This window comes from Canis lupus, chromosome 37, assembly GCF_048164855.1.
Source record: "Canis lupus baileyi chromosome 37, mCanLup2.hap1, whole genome shotgun sequence".
NCBI classification, from domain to species: Eukaryota; Metazoa; Chordata; class Mammalia; order Carnivora; family Canidae; genus Canis; species Canis lupus.
Window position 1 is genome coordinate 19,039,096 of NC_132874.1, and position 23,107 is coordinate 19,062,202.

Here is a 23,107-nt window from a genome sequence, read left to right on the forward strand (position 1 = left end):
TCGCTCTGGAAGAGCTGTGCTTCCTTCAAGGGAAGACCAGGCCGTGGGATGGAGCATAAGTGGGTGTTATGACCTTCTCTCCATGAGGCCTGCCTGCATTTGGCTCAGTGGTAAAGGAGATACCTTTTCTGATAAGCATCACAGGGCTGGCCCATCTGTCGCATCTCTCTGATCAAGCTATCGGTAATTTCCATCTGATCATTGGCCTGGGCAAAACATTCATCCAATTCTCTGCTCCGAGACAGCTGTATTCCATCTCCATATTTCAGCTCCTACGTGAAAGAAACATGTGGGGAGAATGCTTCACTTGTGTTAATGCTGGAGAGAAAAGCTTCACTTTTGTTAATGGAAGCAAAAGCTTCTGCTGTGAACTTAAAACAGTCTAAGTTTCCATTTTGCATGTGACCGGAAAAAAATTCCTAACTGGAAATTACCTTATGAATTCGAGACAGGGAGGTAAATACAGGAGGCTTCATGAAGCAAAATTTGCGGACTGTATTTTAAATCTTTACTAGGCTTTTAAAAGTATATTTACGGGACACTGTCCTTTCCCGTCCTTCAATGTGTTAAACGCTATCTTTCATATTTACAAAGAACCTTCAACCAATGGGAATTGCACAGGAATAAGAACACTGTACTATTATACTGGATAAGGTCTTTTACAGACAAACTAAGCTTTTCCAGAGTCTTATAGGAACACAGCTTTTTAGTTCATAAAAAGGAAGCTATCTAATTCATTGCATTGGGGCAATCAATTTCCTGCTTCTGATGATGCATTACCCTTATGTGAGATGTCACTTTTGGGGAAAGCTAGGTGATGATGGGCACACGGGAGGGCTCTGCATTATTTTTACAACTTCTTGTGAGTCTATAATTATTTCAAAATTAAAAATTGTTTTAGAAATGGAAACCTTCTTTCCATTGCATTGTCGATGCAAAAGACTGCTGCTTCGGGGCCATATAGGAGCTTGCTCTAGAATTTTACATTTGCCGCTTTAATTGGGCTTCAGCCAAATGAACTTTCTCTTAACAGAAATGGTCGCAAATACGCTATATTTCCCTGACATTATTACACTTCAATGCGTGGAAGTAAAACTACACTGAGAACACGATGCCATGTACATTTTTAGAACCACATGTAAAACGTTTCCATAGCCACTACAAATCGTGTCCAGGTCTGGGGTATGCATGTGTTCGATATTAACTTGCTGGAGCCTCCCACTTTGCTTTATGGAAAGGAATCACAGCTCTGTGATGAGTAGGTTTCTAATCAGACACTTGGTATAACCAGAACTAGAACCAAGCTAGTTTGCTGAGCCCCAAATATCCTTTTATATAGACTAAAGTGAAGTTATTTTTTTAACTGGGTAAAATAAACCAGAACCCACCCCAATCTGTAATATTGAGAAATTAGAACTGTAAGATATTCTCTAAACAGAACACATAAAATTCACTTGGCTAAAATCCCTCCTTTATATTTAACGGGGACTTTGTGATGGGCCAGATTCCAGGTTTAACTCCTACATCACTGTCAGCATCCAGGAGCCTGGCACCCAAGGCTTTCATGGGAGATACAATAAATCAGGGGAAAGAGAAAAAAGGCACTTATGGCCCCACCATTCTCTAGTCTATTTTTAGTAACCCCAGAGCAAAGGTGAATGCTAGCTACCGTATTTTAAAATAAACACTTGACACATGCAACAACCCAACATCCATGATTTCTAAGCCTGTTTCAATGAGAACCTAAGCTAATATCCAGGAACATCACAGGGCTTTACCACCATTTTTCCTCAATTTTCAATTGCATATTTTTTCTTTCTTTCTTTCTTTTCTTTTGTATGTGTGTGTGTATTTCTCAAACGTTGTTCTCACAATATGTTAATTTTTCCTGAAGAAGAAAAAAAAAAACCCCAAACTTCTTAAATTCATGGTGTACATCACAATCCAGGGACATTAACCTGCATCTCTAGGAAGGGAAAGCATTACAACAGTTACACAAATAACAATAAATGAGGGGTTGTTGCAAATCCAGAAGGGGGAGGCAATCTGTCATGTCAACATTTCTTGGGGAAAAACTATGTGATAACTGGTCCTCCTTGTTAAACCAACATTACAAATAGGTTAAGAAGATATATATCCCCTCTCTAGTCCATTTCTAAACCGTTAAGAATACGAAGGATGGTAGTGAATGAGGAAGCACAGGTCAGGACAGTAAGTCTACGCTAACTGGGAACAAGTCACATGTGGATGACCCTCCAGCTCACCGGCTGCACGATCAGCTCTGCCCGCATCAGACAATCCGAGCAGTTCTGTAGAAGTTCCTGGATAGTGTTCTGGTTCTGGTGCCTGGACATCGTACCGGTTTGACTGAGGAAGCAAACACAAAAAAACAGACATGAGATTTTTTTTCCCCTGCCAATTTGGATATAATTTCAAACTTTCAGAAAAGTTGCAAAAATGCAACAAGCGCACAAAGGTCCTGTAGGTCTTTCAGCCAGATTCCCTGTTAACATGTTTGCTTTATCCCCCTCTCCTTCCCCTCTCTGTATGTGTATTTATGTATATGTAGACTTGGCTGGACTATTTGAAAATAATCATAAACTTTTACACCAAAATATTTCAGCATCTGTTTCCTAAGAATGAAGACATCCGATGGTATAATTGGTACAATTATCAAAATCAGGACATTTAAAACTGATTGAATACCGTTTTCTAATCGATAGACCATATTCCAATTTTACAAATTAGCCTGATAATGTCCTTTACAGCAAATTTGTTTTTTCCAGGTCCAAGATCCAACCCACAAATATTCCCTTAAGTTGTAAAAACACGTTTCGAGCAGCTTATCTATCACCTTTTCTGCTTCATCTCACAATAATCGACAATGTGGGCTATCTGCACAAGTTCCTCCAAAGGAAAAGCCTCAAGGAATCCGACCCAGAACATCAAAGTTTCACTGGCGAGTCTGGCTGCAGAAAACAGTAGGAGGTGCAAAAAGAGCTCATTCTACAAAAATATCTTCTGCAATCACAGTACAAGAATGATAGAGAAATACGGTGTCAGGAAATTGATGGGAAATGTAAACAACTTGATTGCAAAAGCAAGCCACTTTTCCTTTCAGGATGACCCTAAGGAATATTTTTCTCTACAACGATAATCACCCAAATGTACATCTCAAATGAAACACTTTTTTTAGAAAAGATTTATTTGAAAGAGAGAGAGAGAGAGAGGGACACCTGGGTGGCTCAGTGGTTAAGTGTCTGCCTTTGGTTCAGGGCGTGATCCCAGGGTCCTGGGACCTGCTTGTCCCTCTGCCTGTGTCTCTGCCTTTATGTGTCTGTTATGAATAAATACAATCTTAAAAAAGAGAGAGAGAGAGAGCACGCGCACAAGCAGGGGGAGCAGCAGAGAAAGAGGGAGAAGGAGGCTCCCGCTGAGCAGGGAACCTGATGTGGGGCTCCTTCCCAGGACCCTGGGATCATGACCTGAGCCGAAGGCAGAGGGGGAACCCACCGAGCCACTCAGGCGCCCCGAGACACGGTCCTGATAGATGAATGGCAAAAACCTTAAAAAAAAAGGTGGTAAAAAAAAAAAAAAAAAAAAAGGTGGTAGATATGGATGTTTCATGTTTTAAAGAAACAGACTGCAAGAATTTAACATGCTCCAGATAGAAGTAAAAAGAACAATAATAAATTAATAATAAAAAAAAATCTTACTTGTTAATTTACCAAGATACATTATGTCACAGCACGGCCTCCTATAGCTTAGTTCAAGAGAGACTTCAGACATGTTAAATTCTTGTCTAATGTTCAGGAAAAGGCCCCTGAATGCACTCCAAGAAGCCTGAGTTCATCACAGGGCTCCAGGGCCACCCAGGCCCCTTCAGCCAGGGTCGGCCTGTGCACCTGCACATAAAACTGATGCCTTGGGATCCCTGGGTGGCGCAGCGGTTTGGCGCCTGCCTTTGGCCCAGGGCGCGATCCTGGAGACCCAGGATCGAATCCCACATGGGGCTCCCGGTGCATGGAGCCTGCTTCTCCCTCTGCCTGTGTCTCTGCCTCTCTCTCTCTCTCTCTCTGTGATGATCATAAATAAATAAAAAATTAAAAAAAAATAAAATAAAATAAAGCCCCTTGTGTGATAAAGCTCTACCCTCCACCTTTAAAAAAAAAAACTGATGCCTCTTTCACATACTGGACTTTTTCTTATGCGTGCAGGTACCTGCGTGTGGGGATGGGATGGGGGGGGGGTCCTGTGTGTGCTGTAAAGAAACATTTTTACTGTTTAAAAAAAAAAGGGAGGGAAGTTGCAAAACCCAGGCTATATGATGCACAGATGGGGTGAAATCGCAAGAAATTTCTCCCACGGGGGCTGATTCTGCATCTCCTCACACTGGGGAAGCACCAACTTTCTCTGCCACCTCTCTGCAGTTGCTCCCTGGAAGCGAGGCTCCTCAACAAGCCAGCACTAGCTGATGTTTGTGGGTGAGGAATCAAGCTTTCCCTGGGAACCACTCCCGGATGATGACACGGCTCCCGGGGCAGGCCTAGGCAAAGTGCCGCCCGAACTGCCCACCTCCCAAAACCAGCACACCCCACCCCTCACCCCCCTGAATGCAATCTTCTCTTCCTTCCACGCAGAATTATACAGGAAATCTGGCACATTAGATCGCTGAGATGTAAGCAGGGCTGCCTCAGTTGTCAAAACTTGTACAAAATTCCAATAGACTTAGAATCACAGAAAAGAAATTCAAGAGACAAAGGAAAAAAATGAGGACATGGGTAAGGAGTTAGGAAGGCCCCGTGGAATTATATTTGTTTTCTTTCTGGAAGGAGGATGAAAGTACCTTTGTTCTGAAGCCTTCAGTGATTGTTTTCAGCAATCTGGTTCAGAGAGTAAGTCCCACAAAGAAAGCCAGTCCCCAGTAATTAAATGAAAGGGCTACCTCTTAGTGTGATGGAAAGTCAGAGTCCCTTAAATGATTTAATAACGGGCTGTTGTAAAAAGTATCACAAACTGAGCCGGAAGACAGAGCTGAGAGGGGAAACTGGGTGGAGGGTATGTGAAAACTCTCCAGTAGCTTTGCGACTTTTCTGTTAATGTGAAATTATTCCAAACTAAAAATATATTAAAAAAAAAAAAAAGCAAGGAGGCCAACTCAGCTATGAATGAATGGACCAAAGTGTACATCTAAGTCTTTTTAAAAGTGAGTTTATGACACTAAACTCTAAGTTGATTGGACAACAAAATATAAAACTCACCAGCTTCTTTTAAACTAGCTATTAGAGTAGTAACATGACACAGAAATGAACTGTATCCAGCAAAAAAGGAGGTGAGGAAGTTAAATAGTGGCTTAAAATACTGGTGGACTTTCTACATTTTCCCCCTCCTACTTTTAGAAGACATTTGTCCAGAGACAACTGACCTCTCTATAAATTTAGATGCCACCTTAACTGCTTCCTCTCCCATATGTACATCTGAACTTAAACAAAACAAAAACCAGGTAATTGCATATGTTGCTAACAATTCTAAAAAGAATTCTTGATGCTTCACTAAAGGACTTGCCTATGATCACCACACATGCCCTAGATATCCACTAAAACCCTATATGTGTTGCTTGGCAATTAGGTGAACAGATCAACAACGGAACAGGAAAGAGAAATGCACAAAAATCGAGGCTTTTTAAGGGTCAAAAGGAAAAAAAAGGAGAAAGCTAAGTGTGAGAAAACAATGTAATGAAGAATCTTTGGTCTTGCTATTTGTTTATAGGAACACAGGCTCTGAAGAACCAGATTCCATCCTACACACAACTTCTCAAGACTTCACCTGGTTCTTAAAGCAAGATCTGCGCATCCCAACTTTCATCTGTAAGAGCCTCACTTCAGTCTGAGGTCTGGCTAAGTAAGAATGACCTTGGGAAATAGGGCTAGGTAAGAAAGGGAACCAGGTGTAGGCTTTTTCTAATAGGTCGGTGCACCTGTAAAACAAGACAGAGGAAGGGAGACTCAGGCCCACTGACATTTGGTGACTGGGGGGAAAGAGAACCCACTTTCACATTCAGTTTGCTTCTCTTTGGTCCAAAGGAAGATCCAACATAGAAATAGTTGTACGTAAGTCAAGGAGGAAGTGCAGGCAAAAAGACTGTGACTCATGGAGTCTGTCCAGCGTCACACACTCAGCCTTTTGCAGCTCATGACAGCCAGGAGAGCTGGCTTCAGGGAATGTGTGTGTGTGTTTGAATGCTGTGTGCCATTCAAAACTTTTTAAGTCAAATGACATTTTTTATCGACCACATAATAATTCTAGAACTTTTGTTTGTATCAGGAATTTCTAGACCTTGGTTTTTCTCATCTGTTAGGTTAGGTGATACCTAAGATTTCTTTAGCTCACTCTTCTGTAACTCTGTCTTGTGAAACTCCAAATTCAATCCTATGGAGAATACTACAAACATCTGTTCTGTCTAATGGCAACGAAATTTCCTCTTCAGTTCATCGGGTGACTGGGAAATGCAAGATTCTATCAGAGATGAAGAAAGAATTTTCAAATAAATGTACACATTTAGGAAGCATAGAAAGATTTCTGAAACCCTTGGCCTCAAAGAACTTTTCAATAGTCCTATAGGTGTGCGAGTGCAGAGATTTTAAACTGTGGTGGGAATTGAACTAACAAGCTCAAAGTTCAATTTTTAAATCCCATTTCAGTGGCATGGAAGATGAAAAATGTCATGGGAACAAAAAAAAAAAAAAAAAAGCCCACAAGGAAACAAAACTCTCTTGGGTCAAGTCTATCAAAAAAATCTTGACTTCTAAACTAAAATGAATAGCTGTCCTTGAAAAAAAATAACATTTTTCCTCAATAGTTTTTCACCTTTCTGAAATTCTGGGTGTTATCTTCAAACTTACGAAGGCAAATGATTCATACTACAAAGAACCTGCCTGCACAAACATTTTTTTTTTTTAATTCATTCTAAGACTTGTTTAAACAAGTAATGGCTCTAACAGTTTACATAAAGATCCTTTCAACAATGGCTGAAAGGAAAACCCGTTCTGGATTTTAATTCAAATTTTAAGAACAGAGCACACAAATATATCAACAATGTTAGAGAGCTTTCTGTTGTATTTTAGTACTGCCAAATAAGTCTTTTTAAAAAAAAAAATAAGACTTCAAAATTATTGTTTTAAGATATTAGTTTAACACCTATTGCCAAAAATATTATTGGGAAAAAATACAAAATCAGTATTTTGAACAGAGGCATGCAGCATTACAAGGTAAAACATTTTTTTTCTAATGCTTACACTTTTTTGTTTTTAAAAGTCATTTTAGGGCAGCCTGCGTGGCTCAGCGGTTTAGCACTGCCTTCAGCCCAGGGCGTGATCCTGGGGACCCAGGATCGAGTCCCATATCTCACTGCATGGAGCCTGCTTTTCCCTCTGCCTCTCTCTCTCTCTCTCTCTCTCTCTCTCTGTCTCTCATGAATAAATAAAATTTTTTTAAAAAGTCATTTTATAATAATCTGTACTGTTCATTACACAGGTGGCCCATGCCAACAAATTCTGCATTTCTTTTTGTGAATATAGTTTCTCTCCTATTGGATTCCTTCTCTACTTCCCCCCCCCCATCTCCCCCCACCATCTTTATCTTTTGCCTTTCTTTTGTTCATTCCACCAACACAGGATCCTGAAAGGGTACCAGCAATGTCTCTTTGTGTATTCAGGTTCATAGAATAATGGCCTTAGAAAAGCTCGATAAATATTTGTTGGAAATTAAAATGACATGATGCATTAATATTGATCTTAAGGCCTAGTTGCTTAGCTCTTAATAATTTTCAAAGCATTTTAACATATACTATTTTGAGTTTCTTTAAAGAATCTTAAGCAAAAAGGGGGAAAAGTAATTGTTTTTACTTTTTCATTTAAGGGCAATCTCATACCTCCAAGAAACACCAAACACTACGCATTCGTGGAAACGTCAAATATCCATCCTTCGGAAGTCACAGACCAAATGCTGCCTCCTCTGGAGCTCACTGTGTTCATTCACACCTCTGCCCTCATTCTGTACTATATTACTCACACACCTGTCTATCCCACTCCTGGAGAGCAAAGTCCTACATCTAAGTCACCCATGACCCCTACAAGCACGTACCAACCCAGTTTCGCATACAGAAGAAGGTACTTAATGCATAATGGTTTGGTTTAGTAAAGGTGAAGGAAAACAAAGGTATATAAAAGACTGGTCCAAGGCTATACGACCCCCATCCCCATCTCATTACCCGGATTTCCAAAGCCAAGTCAGGTAGTGTACTTGTCGTGTCCCCTTACCCACCCCCCATTCCCACCCCGACAAGGTGCAAATAGGGTTTCTTTTCTATTAAGTTTTAGAAAGGGAGCCTCCTCTGAGCTTTGTTTTTCTCCTTACCCCGGGGTTTTGGAAGCAGCCTCTAATAAAAGCTCCACTTCCTTCCCATGTTTATTATTTTCACACTGCTTTCGGTGGATTGAAGCACATTGTGGGGCAAATGGATCCCATACCATGGACTTCATAAACACTTTGAGGTCAAGTAGACTAAGAGTCCATTCCCTGCTCAGCCACTTCTGCTTGTATAGCCTGGGACTCTGAGCAAATGACTTAGATACACGGTGCCTGGAGTTTCTCCATCTGTAACAGGTAGGAACACACCCACCTCCTGGGGTTGACAGAAAGCTTAGGAGGAGCCAAGAAGATCTGCAAAGGCCCGCAGAATTCCCAATTCCCACCGCTGCTGCTGCTGTTGCTGCTAAGATAGGATTCTCAGATTTCAGTTATATTTTTCATTTTGTGTTTTTAGTCTCAGTGAATCATTCTGAACTTAACCCAAGGATGTTTTGCATCAAATTAGGATGGGGTGAGAAGGAAAAAAAAAAAAAAAGATGAAAAAGAAGAAATGGATTAGGTGTTAAATATGAGGCATTTCAGAGGTTCCCAAAAATTATTACAAGACCTGGAAATAACAGTCTGAGGCGATTCAAAGAGTGACACATTTTAAGAGCACGAAAGAAACTTAAGAAAGGGATAAGAAAATTCAGGAAAGGATGCGCTCTTTTCCTTCATTAACTGGGGATGACACATGTATACGTGCTCCTTATAAACTCAATGCCACAATAAGGATTTCCATTTTGAACTGTTCCCCTATGGAAAACCTCCATTCATTCTAAGGCCTAAAAAAAACAAAGTCATTTACAGGTTATCTGGTTATTTATGAAGAAGCCAGCTCCTTTTTAACTTTTTCAGGTGCCAGAAGCAAGGGATGTTAAGTTCGAATGTCAAAAAGTTTAATTCCAGGGGCACCTGGCTGGCTCAGCTGGAAGTACTGGGGATTCTTGACCTTGGGGTAGTGAGTCTGAGCCCCATGTTGGGTATAGCTATTACTAAATAAATAAATAAATAAACTTGAAAAAAACACAAATAATATAAAATGGATTTTTTAAAATGTAATTCCAAGCAGGAACTTGGGCCTAATTGCTAAAGCATCATCATTTTCACGAAATGTAGATTTCACCTCACATTCGTGAGGTCCTTGCAGGTCCTCAACAGGTCCAGTCCCAGGTGCTGGTGATAAGATGTAAATCGTCGGGCTGCACTAACATTTTGCAGGATGCTGCCTCTAAGGAGAAGAGTCTCAGGGTCTTCAGGGCGGTGCCTTCAATATCAGAACCACACCTATCACCTCCCATGAAGCGAAAGAGAAAAGTGAAGGGTAGGGCAGTGCCCTGAGCACCTGGCCTCCAGACTGAAGCACTCCTTCTAGAACCTCCTCGTCCGGAAAGACTGGTTGGCTAAGGAGTGAGACTCCCCAAGTCACACCCAAGCTCGCCTGTGCTCCACCCTAAGCAGTCAGCTCTGAGGCACCAAGGGGCATCAGCAGCGTTTTTCCTCTTTCCCAAGATATTTTCAGTCACCTGAACAGCGATGAAACTCTGCCCATATTTAGAGGAAAAAACTCACTGCTGTTGAAAGCTGTTGTGTAGATCTGACCGACATGAGTTGGCTCAATGTGGCATCATACTGTGTTTTTTCCTAAGCAGATGGAAACCCTACTGGAGCATTAACAAAAGAATATGACGGTTATGCAATAAATATTTCACAGGAATGCAACCGACTGGAAGAGTTTATAAGCACAAGAGATGAATTCTAATAACCAAGGTGTGATCTGGTCTCGATCCACTGTAGTATACTGGATTCAAAGGTAGCTCAACCAACTAACTATCTGTGTGACCTAAGCCAAGTCATTAAGTGACCACTTTAACCTCAGTTTTCTATTTGTAAAATGGGAAGTTTGTCGAGGCTTCAGGTAACAACGTGCGTAAGATACCAGGCGCATCACAGGTGTTTGCCAGGTAATGGTAACTCTTATTAGCCACCAATCTGGCATTTTTATAAAATAGGTAACTTACTCAAAGTTAATAACCATGTTAAGTGTTATCTGCCATAGATTAAGCTAAACTGAATCTCACTTTGCAATCGCTTCCCAGAAAAATATTTAGAAGATCCATGCTGTGAGTCACTCGACTCCAAGCCTGCTTTCTCAGACTCTCCCTTGGCCCTGCCCGTCCAGCTCTCAGCTGCAGCTGCCAGTCTACCTGGCCCCATCTACTTTCCTGTCCCAAGGCTAGGCCACCACCCTCAGACTTTCATCACCTCTCTCCTTCACTGCGCGATTGCTTCCTGAAGTCAACTCCCTCCCCTTCATGCCACCCTGCACACTGCTGCCACAGAAACAGGCCCACAGCTCACTAGGACAGTCTTATTTCCCTGCTCCTTCAAGGCAGGAGACTCTCCCTGGCTAGGGTGAAAACCTGCACTGGCTCCCCTCTGCCTATGCACACTCCCCAGCACGGAGTTAAGGTGTCCCAGGCTCTGGCCCTTCGTCCGTATGTCTTACTGCTTCCCACTTACAGCAAAGGCTCAGAAAGGAGACTTGAACCTGTTCCCGGGTTTGTCACCTCCCAGACTTTTCTCATACTTCCCTCCCCCTGGAATGCTCCTCTGCTCACCCATCTTTACCAGCTGAAACACTCACAACTCTAATTCAGCACCACTTTCTTTATAAAATGTCACTAGTGCCTTGGCTATACAGATGTTATTTTTTTTGGAAGCCTTTGAGTCATTGGTACCCTCCTGTCTATTATCCTTTTGTATTATACTGTTTGTTTTCCTTTAAAGACCTAGGTTCCTTTCAAGAAGTCTGTATTTTCACCTTTGACTCGCCTAACACACAGCAGATGTCTAGTATTTGCTGAATGAATGAATGAATGAGTGGACTTGAGATACTTGCATTGTTTAAGTACAGGACTGTCCAATCTGCTGCAAAAAGATACATGGTCTAGAGGCACAGGCTGACAAGAGGGCAGAGGTGAGTAGCCCTGGATAATCCCGTCAATGTAGCCATGGCTAGACTATGAGATTTAGGGCAAGTCTTACTCGACTTATCTCCAAAGTAGAAGAATGAGGTTTCTTTCTGTACACCTTTGCACTCTCTCCAGCTCTGAAATTCAATGCAAATAGATGTGAGTAGCTCTTGCTAAGAAGCTTCTTTTTAAAAGGTAGTTTACAAAAAGAAAAAAAAAAGGCTTCTTTGTAAAAGATGGTTTAAAACAAACTTTATATCAAGTAGAGATCACATGTATTTTGGTTTTGAAATCATGAGTTCTGGAGAAAAGTAAGAATTTTATAACCACATATTTCTGAAGGTTAATGACTATATTTGGCTTCTAATCCTCCTACAATATCCACACTTTGATCAGTGAAAGATCCAATTGTAGCACTGTCACTTGGCCACCGAATTTCACTACAGATTTGTCATTTCTTTTAACCACAGGAACAAGGCTATGGTAGTTCTGCCTTAATTGAAAGCCCATATTCATAGAACATCCTATACAAGCAATATCCACAGTTTAAATTTTCAACAGTGTTCTCTCTTACATCATCAAGCATGTAACATTTACCAAACTTTAAAGTATTAAATAAAGCAAAAGAAATGAAAGCAGCTGTGATTGCATGCAGCCTAAAATAAAGAAAACATGAAAGACAGGTAGGCAGGGAAGGAGGGAGAACCATCAACGAAATAAAGTCTTCAGAACTGGCAAGTGTTATTCACGTAAAACGCAGATGCAGGAAGATGTTTTAAAATCCTCTTAAAAAGCAAATTAAAATTTGAGCTCTTTACACACTCAAATTATATTTAGGGAAAGGTTAAATACAAACACTAATTATTTCAAATGTTTTAAAATCCTCTTAAAAAGCAAATTAAAATTTGAGCTCTTTACACACTCAAATTACATTTAGGGAAAGGTTAAATACAAACACTAATTATTTCAAATCCCGATTATTTAAAAAAAATCAGACAACAAAGTGGCAGTTTTTTAAATAAACAAGCTTAAATTCAACCGGTTTTTGTGCTTTAGAAACAAACAAAAAACCCTTTATTTAGAAGAACTTTTGGCCAGAAAAGCACTTATTAGGTTCTTAATCCTCATTCAGAGGGCAGTGGGGTCAGAGATGGCATCCCACTTCTTCAAAGTAACCTGCCCTGAAACAACAAATCCCTCTGCACAAAACCATGCAAAAAGACCAGAAAGAAAAGTGTGGGCACAAGCCCCGTCTCTCTCCAGTCAGTCATCGTTTTTAAAATGCAGAAGTCAGCAGTTGCAGGCAATTTTTTGTGTGTGCTAATTTTCTAATTCCAGAAGATTCAGACAGCACCAGTGGCCGGCCAGGAGTGCTAGGAGAATCCCCATTCCTGGATCAAGAAAGAACGGCCCCACGCTGACTCCAGCCCCCAAGCAAGACTTCCTGCGGCCTAGGTCAACATCAAAGCAAAGAAACACCAGTCCCCCCAAATTACATAATTCAAAACGTCAGTCTGTTTTCCCTTCCTAGCGAGATGTAAAACTTGACATCATTTATCAACAGGCTTTCGATCGGAAATACAGAATGCAAGAAATAATGCTCTGGGACAACACTGCGCCTCCTCAAAATTTAGTGTTTCAGTGAAGAATCGTCAAAAACCATGTATCTGTACTCAATTCGTTAGCTGATATAGTAATTTCATTACAAATTTACCTCCACAGGAGGCCGAGGGAGTGAAATATTCCATTAACAGTAATATTTATTGTCAACCTAAAAAAATCAGGACTCTAGATAAACAGAATCATAGTTTAAAAGAAAAATACAAAAGATAAATAAATAAATAAATAAATAAATAAAACACTTGGTTCACAAAATGCCAGAAAAAAATTGCTGCTGAAGATTCCTTGCAGAATCCTGACCTAGGTATAAACGTGTGGGCTAAAGGAAGGTGCTTCCCAAGTACAAAAAGTCTAGGAGGGGAGATTAAAACTAGATTTAATTGGTTGGCCAAGTTTTAATAAAACAGAGAGAGAGAAACCAATTGTCAAGATGCTGGGGGAAAGTACATCGAGGCCGGAAACAGGTCTTAACTTGAGTCGTCGCTGCCTTCAAAAAGTGCTGGGAAAACAAAAAAACTCCTGGAGCGTGTTCAGGTGGCTCCTCCCCAGCCTCAGGCCACAAGGCAGGGTGAGTGACTTTCTGGAAGGCGGGGCGCAGGGGGGCAGGGAGGCAGGGGGCGGGCAGGGCGCAGGGGGCTGGCGGGGGCCTGGGGGGGCGCGGCCCGCGGGCTGTCCCGGCTCCCGTGGGCTCCCCGAGTGCAGCCCCGCGCCCCGAGGACCTGCAGCCTCACGGTTGCCCCCCATCCTCCCAAGGGACCCCCGCGATCGGGCGCCAGGAGGCCCCGGAGGCGCAGACCCTGCGCGCATCCCGGCCCCCTCCCCCCCCACGGGGCACCTGGACCCGGACAGGCCCCCGCGTCCCGCGCCCGCCCTCGGCCACCAAGACACCGAGGTCCTTCCTTCTGGGCTGTTTCTAAAGGAGGGAACAAAGGGCGCAGGCGCTGGGCCCCGGGGCGCCCGGGAGCCGCGGTGCAGCGAGACCTTGGGGACCCGCGCGTCCCGGCGGAGCGCGAGCAGCCCCGGGGGTCGCGGGGAGGCCGAGGCGGGGCCCTCTGGGGCCGGGAGGTCTCGGGCTAAGCCCCCAGCGGCGGAGGCGCCCCGAGGCCGAGCCGGGCTGCAGGACAGGCCGGAGCCCGCGCTCCTTGGCTGTCGCGCCTCTGCGTGCAGTTCCCCCGACCTCGCACCTGCGGCCGGGATGGCGCGGGGGGTGCAGAGCCGGAGGCGGCGACCCCGCGGGCAGCCGGCCCCGTGCGCCCCTCGCCGGCCGACCCCTACCCGGCTGCAGGCAGGGCCCCGCCCCCGCCCTCGCCCTCGCACCTGCGGCGGGGACAAAGGGGTGCCAGGCGGGCCGGGCGCGCGGGGGCGGGGTGCCCAGCGGGAGGCGGCGACCCGGGCAGCCGGCCCCGTGCGCCCCTCGCCGGCCGGCCCCTCCCGGCTGCAGGCACGGAGCGCTCCCTCCGACGTGGCGGGCTCGGGCGCCCCCGGCCGCGGCCGGTACCCACCAGTAGCCGTCCGAGGTCTGGTCGGTGACGGTGCAGCGCCGGGAGTAGTACATCCTGCTGGTGCCCCCGCCGCCGCCGCCGCCGCCGCCGCCGCAGGTCGCCTCGTAGCGCAGGTCGGGGCCGGACTCGGCGCGGGTCATGCGGCCCAGCGTGTTGATCCGCGGGTGGGAGCCGCCGTTGCAGCTCATGTCGGCGCGCGCTCGGAGGGCGGCTCAGCGCCGCGGCATAGGCGAGGCGGGGCGGGCTCGGAGACGGCGCCGGGCGCGCAGGGAGAGGCCCCGCCGGGACGGGGCGCGCGGGGCGCAGCAGGAGCGGAGCTGGGGCTCCGAGGGCGGCGAGGGCGCGCGGGAGCCGGCGGCGGTGCGGGTCGGTGGCGGCGCGCGTCTGCTCCCCGCTGGCACCCGGCGCCCGGCCACACCTGGCGGGTTTCTTCCCGGGGCGGGGTGCGGCCTCCCCGCCCCGCGCGGGTGTCGCCGACGCGCCCGGGCCGCCCCTCCCCACCTGCGCCCGCGCGCGGCTCCGCCCTGCGCCCCGAGGCCGGGGGCCGGGCGGGGGCGGGAGCTCGGGGTGGGGGGGGCGGGGGCGGGGGCGGGACGCGCGGCCCCGGCTTTTCAGGATTCCCGCGGGCCCCGGGGCGGAAAGCAGCCGCGCACCCAGGCCCCTTCGACGGGACGGTTACTTATGAAACATTTACTTTTTGCCAATCCCTGGAAAACAGTGCCAGGCCCAGCTTTGCACAGAAACAGAACTGACAAGAGCGTGCTTAGCTGGTGAGGTGTGTTTGTTTTTGTTTGTTTGGGAAACTTTTTTTTTTTTTGAATTTTCCTTTATTCCCGTGATGCAGAAAAATTGTCTCCGAAATTCGATTTCCGACGTGTGAAACGAACCACCACTTGCTGGAGAAGGTCTTCACCGTGAATGATTAATTTCTTTGGAGTGAAGGTGAAGAGGAAAACATGACCCATTTTTTTTTCCCCATGCAGTAAAAAGGGGGAATATACATGGTGATTTATTTTATTTTGACTGCTGATGGTCATTTTGAACAAGAAATTGCGAAAACATCCACCTCCGGACCCGGTTTTCAGGTTTTGTAAAAGAGCCTTAGGAATGTTTGTCTCAGGCGCCTGAGCGCCTTCTCCCTAGACCCATCCCTTTGAAAAGTCAGCTTTTCCCACAAGTCAGTGGCCTTCCTGGGACTTCAGTCTGAGAGCAGCAGCGAGAACCCTGGACAGAGATCGTCTGCTTGGTACAGATGAGTAACTCTGAGCCAGAACATTCCAGCGACTTGCTCTGGGGCCCCTCCCAGTTAGGTGTGAACCACACTGTAGTCTTTGTGACCAGGGTTGAGGTACAGACCCAGTCCCAGTCAGACCTATCCATACACACACACACACACACAAAAACTGCTTTTAAAATTTGGAAAACTAAAAAATAAAAATAAAAAATAAAATAAAATAAATAAAATAAAATTTGGAAAACTGTTCAATTACACTTTAGTAAACACCACTTAAAAATCTCCATAATAAATATTTGTCACCTTCCCAAACAATGCCCGTGAACCTACCTTCTTTACAACATATTCTGAAATGTTTGTAAACTGAAAAAGAATAAAAATGGAACTACATTTGCATGTCCTAAAGGGAGTGGGGGAGTTTTCTAAAGGTTAGCGTGTTTTAGCACCCTTAATCACACCTCACTTTTTAGGTGTAAATCTTCCACAAAAACGTGCTCTTCTTTTTCTTCCCTATTGCCCACAGAGTTGACCAGATTAAATACAATGAGATAAAAGTTTGCTGCTGTTAGCACACTCAGTAATTCCCATGACTGTCTCAATTTCCACTCCTTTTCAATAAATGCGAAAGTGATGAAATTCAAATGATCATGCAAACTCTGATGTACAGACAAGAATGGTGTTTCTTCTGAAAATTGAATCAATGGCTGATAGTCAGTATCAGCACAAATGGTCCAAATAACCATTTGAGGTGTCAGTGCATAATGCACATAATTTAATTTAGGGTGTTTTGTTGCCTCTATGCATCTCATTTGTCCAGCAAATAATTATAACCTACTATATGGGAGGACCGATGTTAGACTTTGGAAAATACAAAGATGAGTGAGGCATAGTCACTGCCCTGAAAAATATAGTAAACCTTCAATTAAAAAAATTCAGGGACTCCCTTATTCTATAATGTGTAACGTGTAACAAGAAGGTCATGCAATTGCACAAGAGAATTCTCCTTAAAAACAAGACATAGGGCAGCCTGGGTGGCTCAGTGGTTTAGCGCCGCCTGCAGCCCAGGGCGTGATCCTGGAGACCCGAGATCGAGTCCCATGTCAGGCTCCCTACGTGGAGCCTGCTTCTGCCTCTGCCTGTGTCTCTGCTTCTCTGTGTCTCTCATGAATAAGTAAATAAAATCTTAAAAAAAAAAAAAAAGACTTAAGTAATTCTACTTCTGTGATTAAATCTTCCTTTTAAAAGAAAAAAAAAAAAGACATATTGGGGCACCTGGATGGCCCAGTCGGTTAAGCATCTGCCTTCGGCTCGGGTCATGATCCCAGAGTCCCGGGATCAAGCCCTACATTGGGGTCCCTGCTCATTGGGAAGCCTGCTTCTCCCTCTTGCCCTGCCTACCACTCCGCCTGCTTGTGCTCTCTCTCTCAAATAAGTTAAAAAAAAAAAAAAAAAAAGAACAAGACATATCTACCTAATTCACATTGGGTAGTCCGGAGCCTGGCTACACATAGACCCAGCCACCACCCAGACTCACAGAGCTGTTCAATCTGTTTACAAAACAAGTAAAGAGGTGGAAAGTACAACCTACCAACTATACACCTCTGGCTACCATTACTTGGTAGCCTGTCCTAGAGCTTCCTGAACTCCTTTAGGTATTCCCAGGAAGGCAAATGGCTCCCAGCTAATGAAATATGCCAGGTTTGGGAAGACAATGGCTTCCATTTATCTTTCTTTAAGGATAAAGGGAGATAAAAGGATGACATAAAAGATTGACATGATAGATGGAATCCAGACATATACACATTAGTTGTCTAAACTGGCTCCTCTCATGGAAGGCCCCACAGTGAAGGTTGAGAATCAAAGGACCAGAGTTCTGATCTTATGCTACAGTTTACTTGGGCAAGAGCTCAATTTCTTCATGTACAGAAGGGAAATACTACTACTTACCCTGCCAACATTATAATATGTGAATATTCTTGAAAACGGAAACATTACATAAAGCTGAGGTGTCACCCAGTAAACCAAAAGCTCTTTGCTAGATGGAAACATTAGCCTTTAGCGTTTTTGTCTTTAATCTCCCATGAATCAATAAAACTCCTTCTTGCAGACATTTAACATTCATTCACTTAAAAAGCAGTTGTTATTAAACATCTACTATGCGCTTCACAATAGGCCCAGCACTGATCATATGAAGATGAATAAGGCAGGGCTCCCTTTCTGTAAGATGTCAAGCCTGTGATAGGAAAACAAATAATTCCTGCACATTCGATACATTATTACAAAGGTATCTTTATAGAATAGTGGGGTACAGCAGAAGGGTTCAGCTTATTTCTTACAACCAAGTTGAGAAAGTGCCCAATCCAAAATCTGGCAAAGTCCTCACCAGCTCACCTGACCAAGGTCAGCTGTTTTTCTTCCTGCCACTTGTAGATACGTCCCCTTGTACTGTTAGAGACAGATCACTGACATGTAACTTTCTCTCTGGCTGACCTTGGAGATAACCTTGTGGTTAGTAAGAGGCATCCGTCATATCCTGAGTATTATTTTTAAAACTAAACAGAGCACCTTGATTTCAATGAGATTAGGAGGGATCATTTTCTTGCTCAAAATCCCATGGGAACTCCCTCATCTCTCTTTGTTGGTGAAATGATATCCCTTGGCCACAGAAAAGATTTACAGCTGGTGAGTTAAAATAGCCTTCCTGCCTGCCAGGGGAGCAGTATTTGAACAAATCCAAAGTACCAAAGCTAAGATTGGAACTATGATGTGAGGTAGAGAAAATGCCTATTGAAATAGCAGATGACTTAATTGGGGGGTAATTATACATATCTTTGTCCTTTCTTTCTTATGAATAAATTAGAAACCACCAGAAATAATTAAATCTAGGTCCTCAGTATCCCCCAAATAAGACTGATCTCTCATTCTTAGAGTTGAAACTGCCCATTGAAAAAAAAGCAATTTGATACACCACATAAATTTCATTCCAGAAATAGGAAAATGTTGGCAAAACACATACATTAGCTCAGAACTATCTTTATTATCCTTGGTTCAAAGGTCCTTCAGGAACAGGAGAATTCTTCTGTTTGTAGTGGTTTTTTGTTTTTACCAGGGGAAGAAGACTACCTTTTAAAAAATTAAAAAGCTGAGAGAAACTTCTCAAATAGGTTTTCTATCACTGTAGTGAGAGGATTTTGTTGTTGTTGTTGCTCCTTGTTTTGGTTTTCTGCACAGGTAATATCTAATAAATGGTGCTATCCCTTATGTTTTAAGAGTATGTTTCTTTGGGGCACCTGGGTGGCTCAGTGGTGGAGGGTGTCTGCCTTAGGCTCCGGGCCTGATCTCGGGGTCCTGGGATCCAGTCCCACATCAGGATCCCCGCCTGCTTCTCCCTCTGCCTGTGTCTCCCATGAATAACTAAATAAAATCTTTAAAATTTTTTTTAAAAGAGTATGTTTCCTTGACTGCCTCTAATTGAATAGCATATCTATTGGGGATTAACCCATGCTCTTGCCTGATCCTGTTTTTCATTAAGAGCTCAAGCTGTTTCACTCAGGAGAAGGACAAACATTATATGGTCTCATTCATTTGGGGAATATAAATAATAGTGAAAGGGAATAGAAGGGAAGGGAGAAGAAATGGGTAGGAAATATCAGAAAGGGAGACAGAACATAAAGACTCCTAACTCTGGGAAACGAATTAGAGGCGGTGGTAGGGGAGGAGGGCGGGGGGTGGGGGTGAATGGGTGGGTGATGGGCACTGAGGTGGGCATTTGACGGGATGAGCACTGGGTGTTATTCTGTATGTTGGCAAATTGAACACCAATAAAAAATAAATTTATTATTAAAAAAAAAAAAACCTCAAGCTGTGAGGCTGAGGGGCTGGAAGTTAAGGGTATGGATGATGGTGAGCGGAGCTTTGGACCACATAGGGGCCACCCACACCCTTAACCAAATGACTTCTAACCCGCCAAGCTAAACAGTAACTCACATTAATTTTTAGTGGGTAGGCCACAGAGTCAATGAATATAATGCAGGTGCCAGTTAAGTTAGCCTTTTTAATATAGTCTCAAAGTAATTTTTAAGCTTATCATGATTGTGAGGAACTGTCGATCTGTCATGTTGGGACTGGAACACTTACTCAAATTTCCATAAATATAAAGTCAAGATGCAGATTATTGCCAGTAAACCCAATTATCACCAAATGCCACATGGATATATAATGTGCTAATTATAACGTGAGGAAATTATGGGGAACCTGGGTGGCTCAGTGGTTGCAAGTCTGCCTTCCACTCAGGTCGTGATCCTGGGGTCCCGGGATTGAGTCCCGCATCAGGTTCCCTGCATGGAGCCTGCTTCTCCCTCTGCCTGTGTCTCTGCCTCTCTCTGTGTGTCTCCCATGAATAAATAAATAAAATATTTGAAAAGAGAGAGATTGAGAATTATGAATAGGTACTTAGCCTTTTCTGAAGGAATTCAAACATAAAATTTGAATTTTATGTTCTACAGAGAATTTCAGAAACAAAAGCTGCCTTAAAGGATTTTTATACGAGTTGTTTTCAAAACTTTTAGAGCCTTGGAACTCTTTTTTGTAAATGAAACTCTGAGAACAGTCAACAGCCAGAACAGATCATGATAGTGCCAGGCTGGTTGTAGCTTGGTGGGAACCCAGTGTCTACCCACAGCATCTGCATCAGAGATGCTGCAGCCCCCCAGAAAGATTTCACTAACTAAAGTGCCATATAAACCAAACCCCAAATTTTATTTTTTTTTAAAGATTTTCCATTCATTTATTTGAGAGAGAGAGAGAGAGAGAGAGAGCTCCCGAGTGCTAGCTGGAAAGGAAAGAAAGCAGGAAAGAGAGAAGCAGACTCCCCATGGAGCATGGAACCCGACAGAAGGCTGGATCCAGGACCCTGAGATCATGACCTCAGCCAAAGTCAGACACTCAACTGACTGAGCCACTCAGGTGCCCCCCAAACTCATATTTAATTTAAAAAAAAAACAAACAGTGAGTCGCAGAGGGGTTAAGAAACTTTCCTGAGTCACTCATTATCTAAAATATTAGAACTCTGTTTTTGGCCTCATGCCCTTTCCACGATGTCAAAATTCCTGTACAATCAGACATGAATGAATACATTTCTGAGCAGTGATTTGGTATCAATTTAAAACCAAGGAACTGGAAAAAACAAACAAACAAGGAACTATGCTATTAATTGTTATTGTTCTACACCAGACACATAGGATGTCTGGAAATGTAGTTAACTATTAAATCATTAGCCTGCACTGCAATAGCCCCACAAAAAAGCATTATTTTTAATCCTATCTTTACAGGTGAGGCAAATGTTTTTCCTGGTGTCATCAAATCACAGTGCATATTTTTGTTTTATTTTGGCTATTTTTTTTTAATACAGCTTCCATCATTTAGAAAAAGTGAAATTAGAAATTCATATACAAACAACATAAAATCAGGACAGAAGTGAAGCCATACCTTACTTCCATAAAGTAAGACATCTACCTTTGGGTAGAGTGTAATGCAGAGGACATGTCACCTAGTCTCTGAAGTGACCATCTTTCAAAATTACTGATATTCATAGGTAAAATTGCAAGTTCCTGAAACCATTATCGTTTTATCATCTGAAGGATTTATTGCACTTACATTGTTTCCCTGCTGCAGAGAGAAATGTCCACACAGGGGAGTCTAAAGAATAAGTTCCTGTCTTTCATTATCTTGACATCTGAAGCATCTAACACAGGAGACAGAACACGAAACATAAACCAACTGCTAGTATTAACAAAAACACAAAAACTGAGCATCCAAATAGAGCAGGGCCTGGAGGGGAAAATTCTCAGCTTCAACAGACTCTCCTAATTTAGGATTGCAATGGTTTCATTTTGTGGAGTCTTGGTAAAATTGCAGATCCCAGGAAAGAAACCATTCAAACTCCTCCATTGCCTCAGAAACAACAGAGGCAGCGAGACATTGCATTCCTTATCAGGGTCCCAGCCTGTGGGGGAGCAAAACCTAGATTAGACCTGAGGAGGGCACTTGATGGGATGAGCACTGGGTGTTATATGTTGGCAAATCGAACTTCGATAAAAAAAAATTTTTTAATTTAAGAACGACATGAGAGTTTGCTAGCAAACGAAGAAAAGGGTTTGCTTAAAAGGATGAATCTAAACTTGTAAAAGTAGGTTTGTTGGCTGTTAAAAAAAAAAAAAAACTCAGAAAAGGTGGGATGATGCAGAGAAGCTAAGAAAATTTCATCTATAACTACACCATCCAGGTGAGACAATCACACCATGCATTTTGGGTAGATTTCCTTCCAGTGTTTTTTTCAATGAATTTTTTTTACCCGATGTCAAACTCTATATACACATTTGTATCAGCTTCTTAATTTAGCATTATACCAAGAGCGTTTCCCAGCCTCATTTAAGATGTCTTGTCAGCATGGCTTTAAAAGGTGCATACCATTTTGTTGTTTGTTTTTCAAAGGCTCTTTTAAAGTGTCAAGGTACAGATCCTAGAGCTTTCTATAGGAGTGATCCATCCCGTTCTAGAATTTTCCAATCAATAGCAAATAGCATCCACTGCAGATAGGGAGAGGCCGAACTGAAGGAGTGAGCCATCATCGCATGGAAGGCAGTCACAACTACCAAACACGTTTAGGAAAATAATCCTGCCCTGTCGAGGACCAGCAAGCCCTTGCAGGGTCTTCTAGCAATCCTTCTGTAGCCCTCAGTGTAAGGGTTGCAGACATCAGACACCAGAGGGTTTTCTCCTGAAATCTTTAGTAATCCGTGGACATTCCTATTTGGGAAGCCCTAAGAGACTGGGCTCCTTCTGGTTTCTTTAATCAGCATCCCAGGATTTAGTGAACTGAACATACAACTCCAAATGAGAAAACTTCCCTTCAACGAGATTTGGATTAAAAGAAAAAAAAAATCACACAAATCAGGAGGATAGCCTACAGGACGGTTTCTTCGGCCATAAATTAATGCCCATTGCAACAAACCTAACTGGATTTGATTTGTGCATTTTTAATGATTTGCAGGATTTTAACCTGAAACATTTAAACCATGCTGACATTGGACAAAAACGTTTCAAATTTAGGCAAGAGTTGTAGCACGGTTCCACAGCAGTTTCAACAAACCTGTGGAGCAGTTCTGTCTTGCAAAGGTGGGTGTGGAGAGGTACACATCATTCTCGTTAAACCTGTCTGGCGGCTCCCTGAAGTTTTTAACTGCTTAGCAATTTGGCTTCAGGTGGAATCAAGCAAAGCATCTGGAGTCCTTTCCCACCATGCTACTGAGGAGAAATGTCACCTGTCATCTCTAAATGACCTTTTATTTTGCTTTACCGAATAAGGA

The 23,107-nt window shown here is 43.5% G+C and overlaps 1 protein-coding gene across 2 annotated transcripts in view; it reads right to left on the bottom strand.

Annotated features, from left to right (window-relative positions):
- The window catches only part of DSP (desmoplakin), a 45,445-nt gene extending 30,699 nt beyond the window's left edge, over positions 1-14,746 (bottom strand). For both annotated transcript variants that reach the window (XM_072813650.1, XM_072813649.1), the window contains exons 1-3: positions 14,507-14,746; positions 2,265-2,367; positions 124-272 (exon numbers count right to left, since the gene is read on the bottom strand). In XM_072813650.1, the coding sequence (XP_072669751.1) occupies positions 124-272; positions 2,265-2,367; positions 14,507-14,694 (440 nt within the window). In that variant the 5' untranslated portion in view covers positions 14,695-14,746. The remainder of the gene's footprint in view (positions 1-123; positions 273-2,264; positions 2,368-14,506) is intronic.
- Between the last annotated feature and the right edge of the window lie 8,361 nt (positions 14,747-23,107).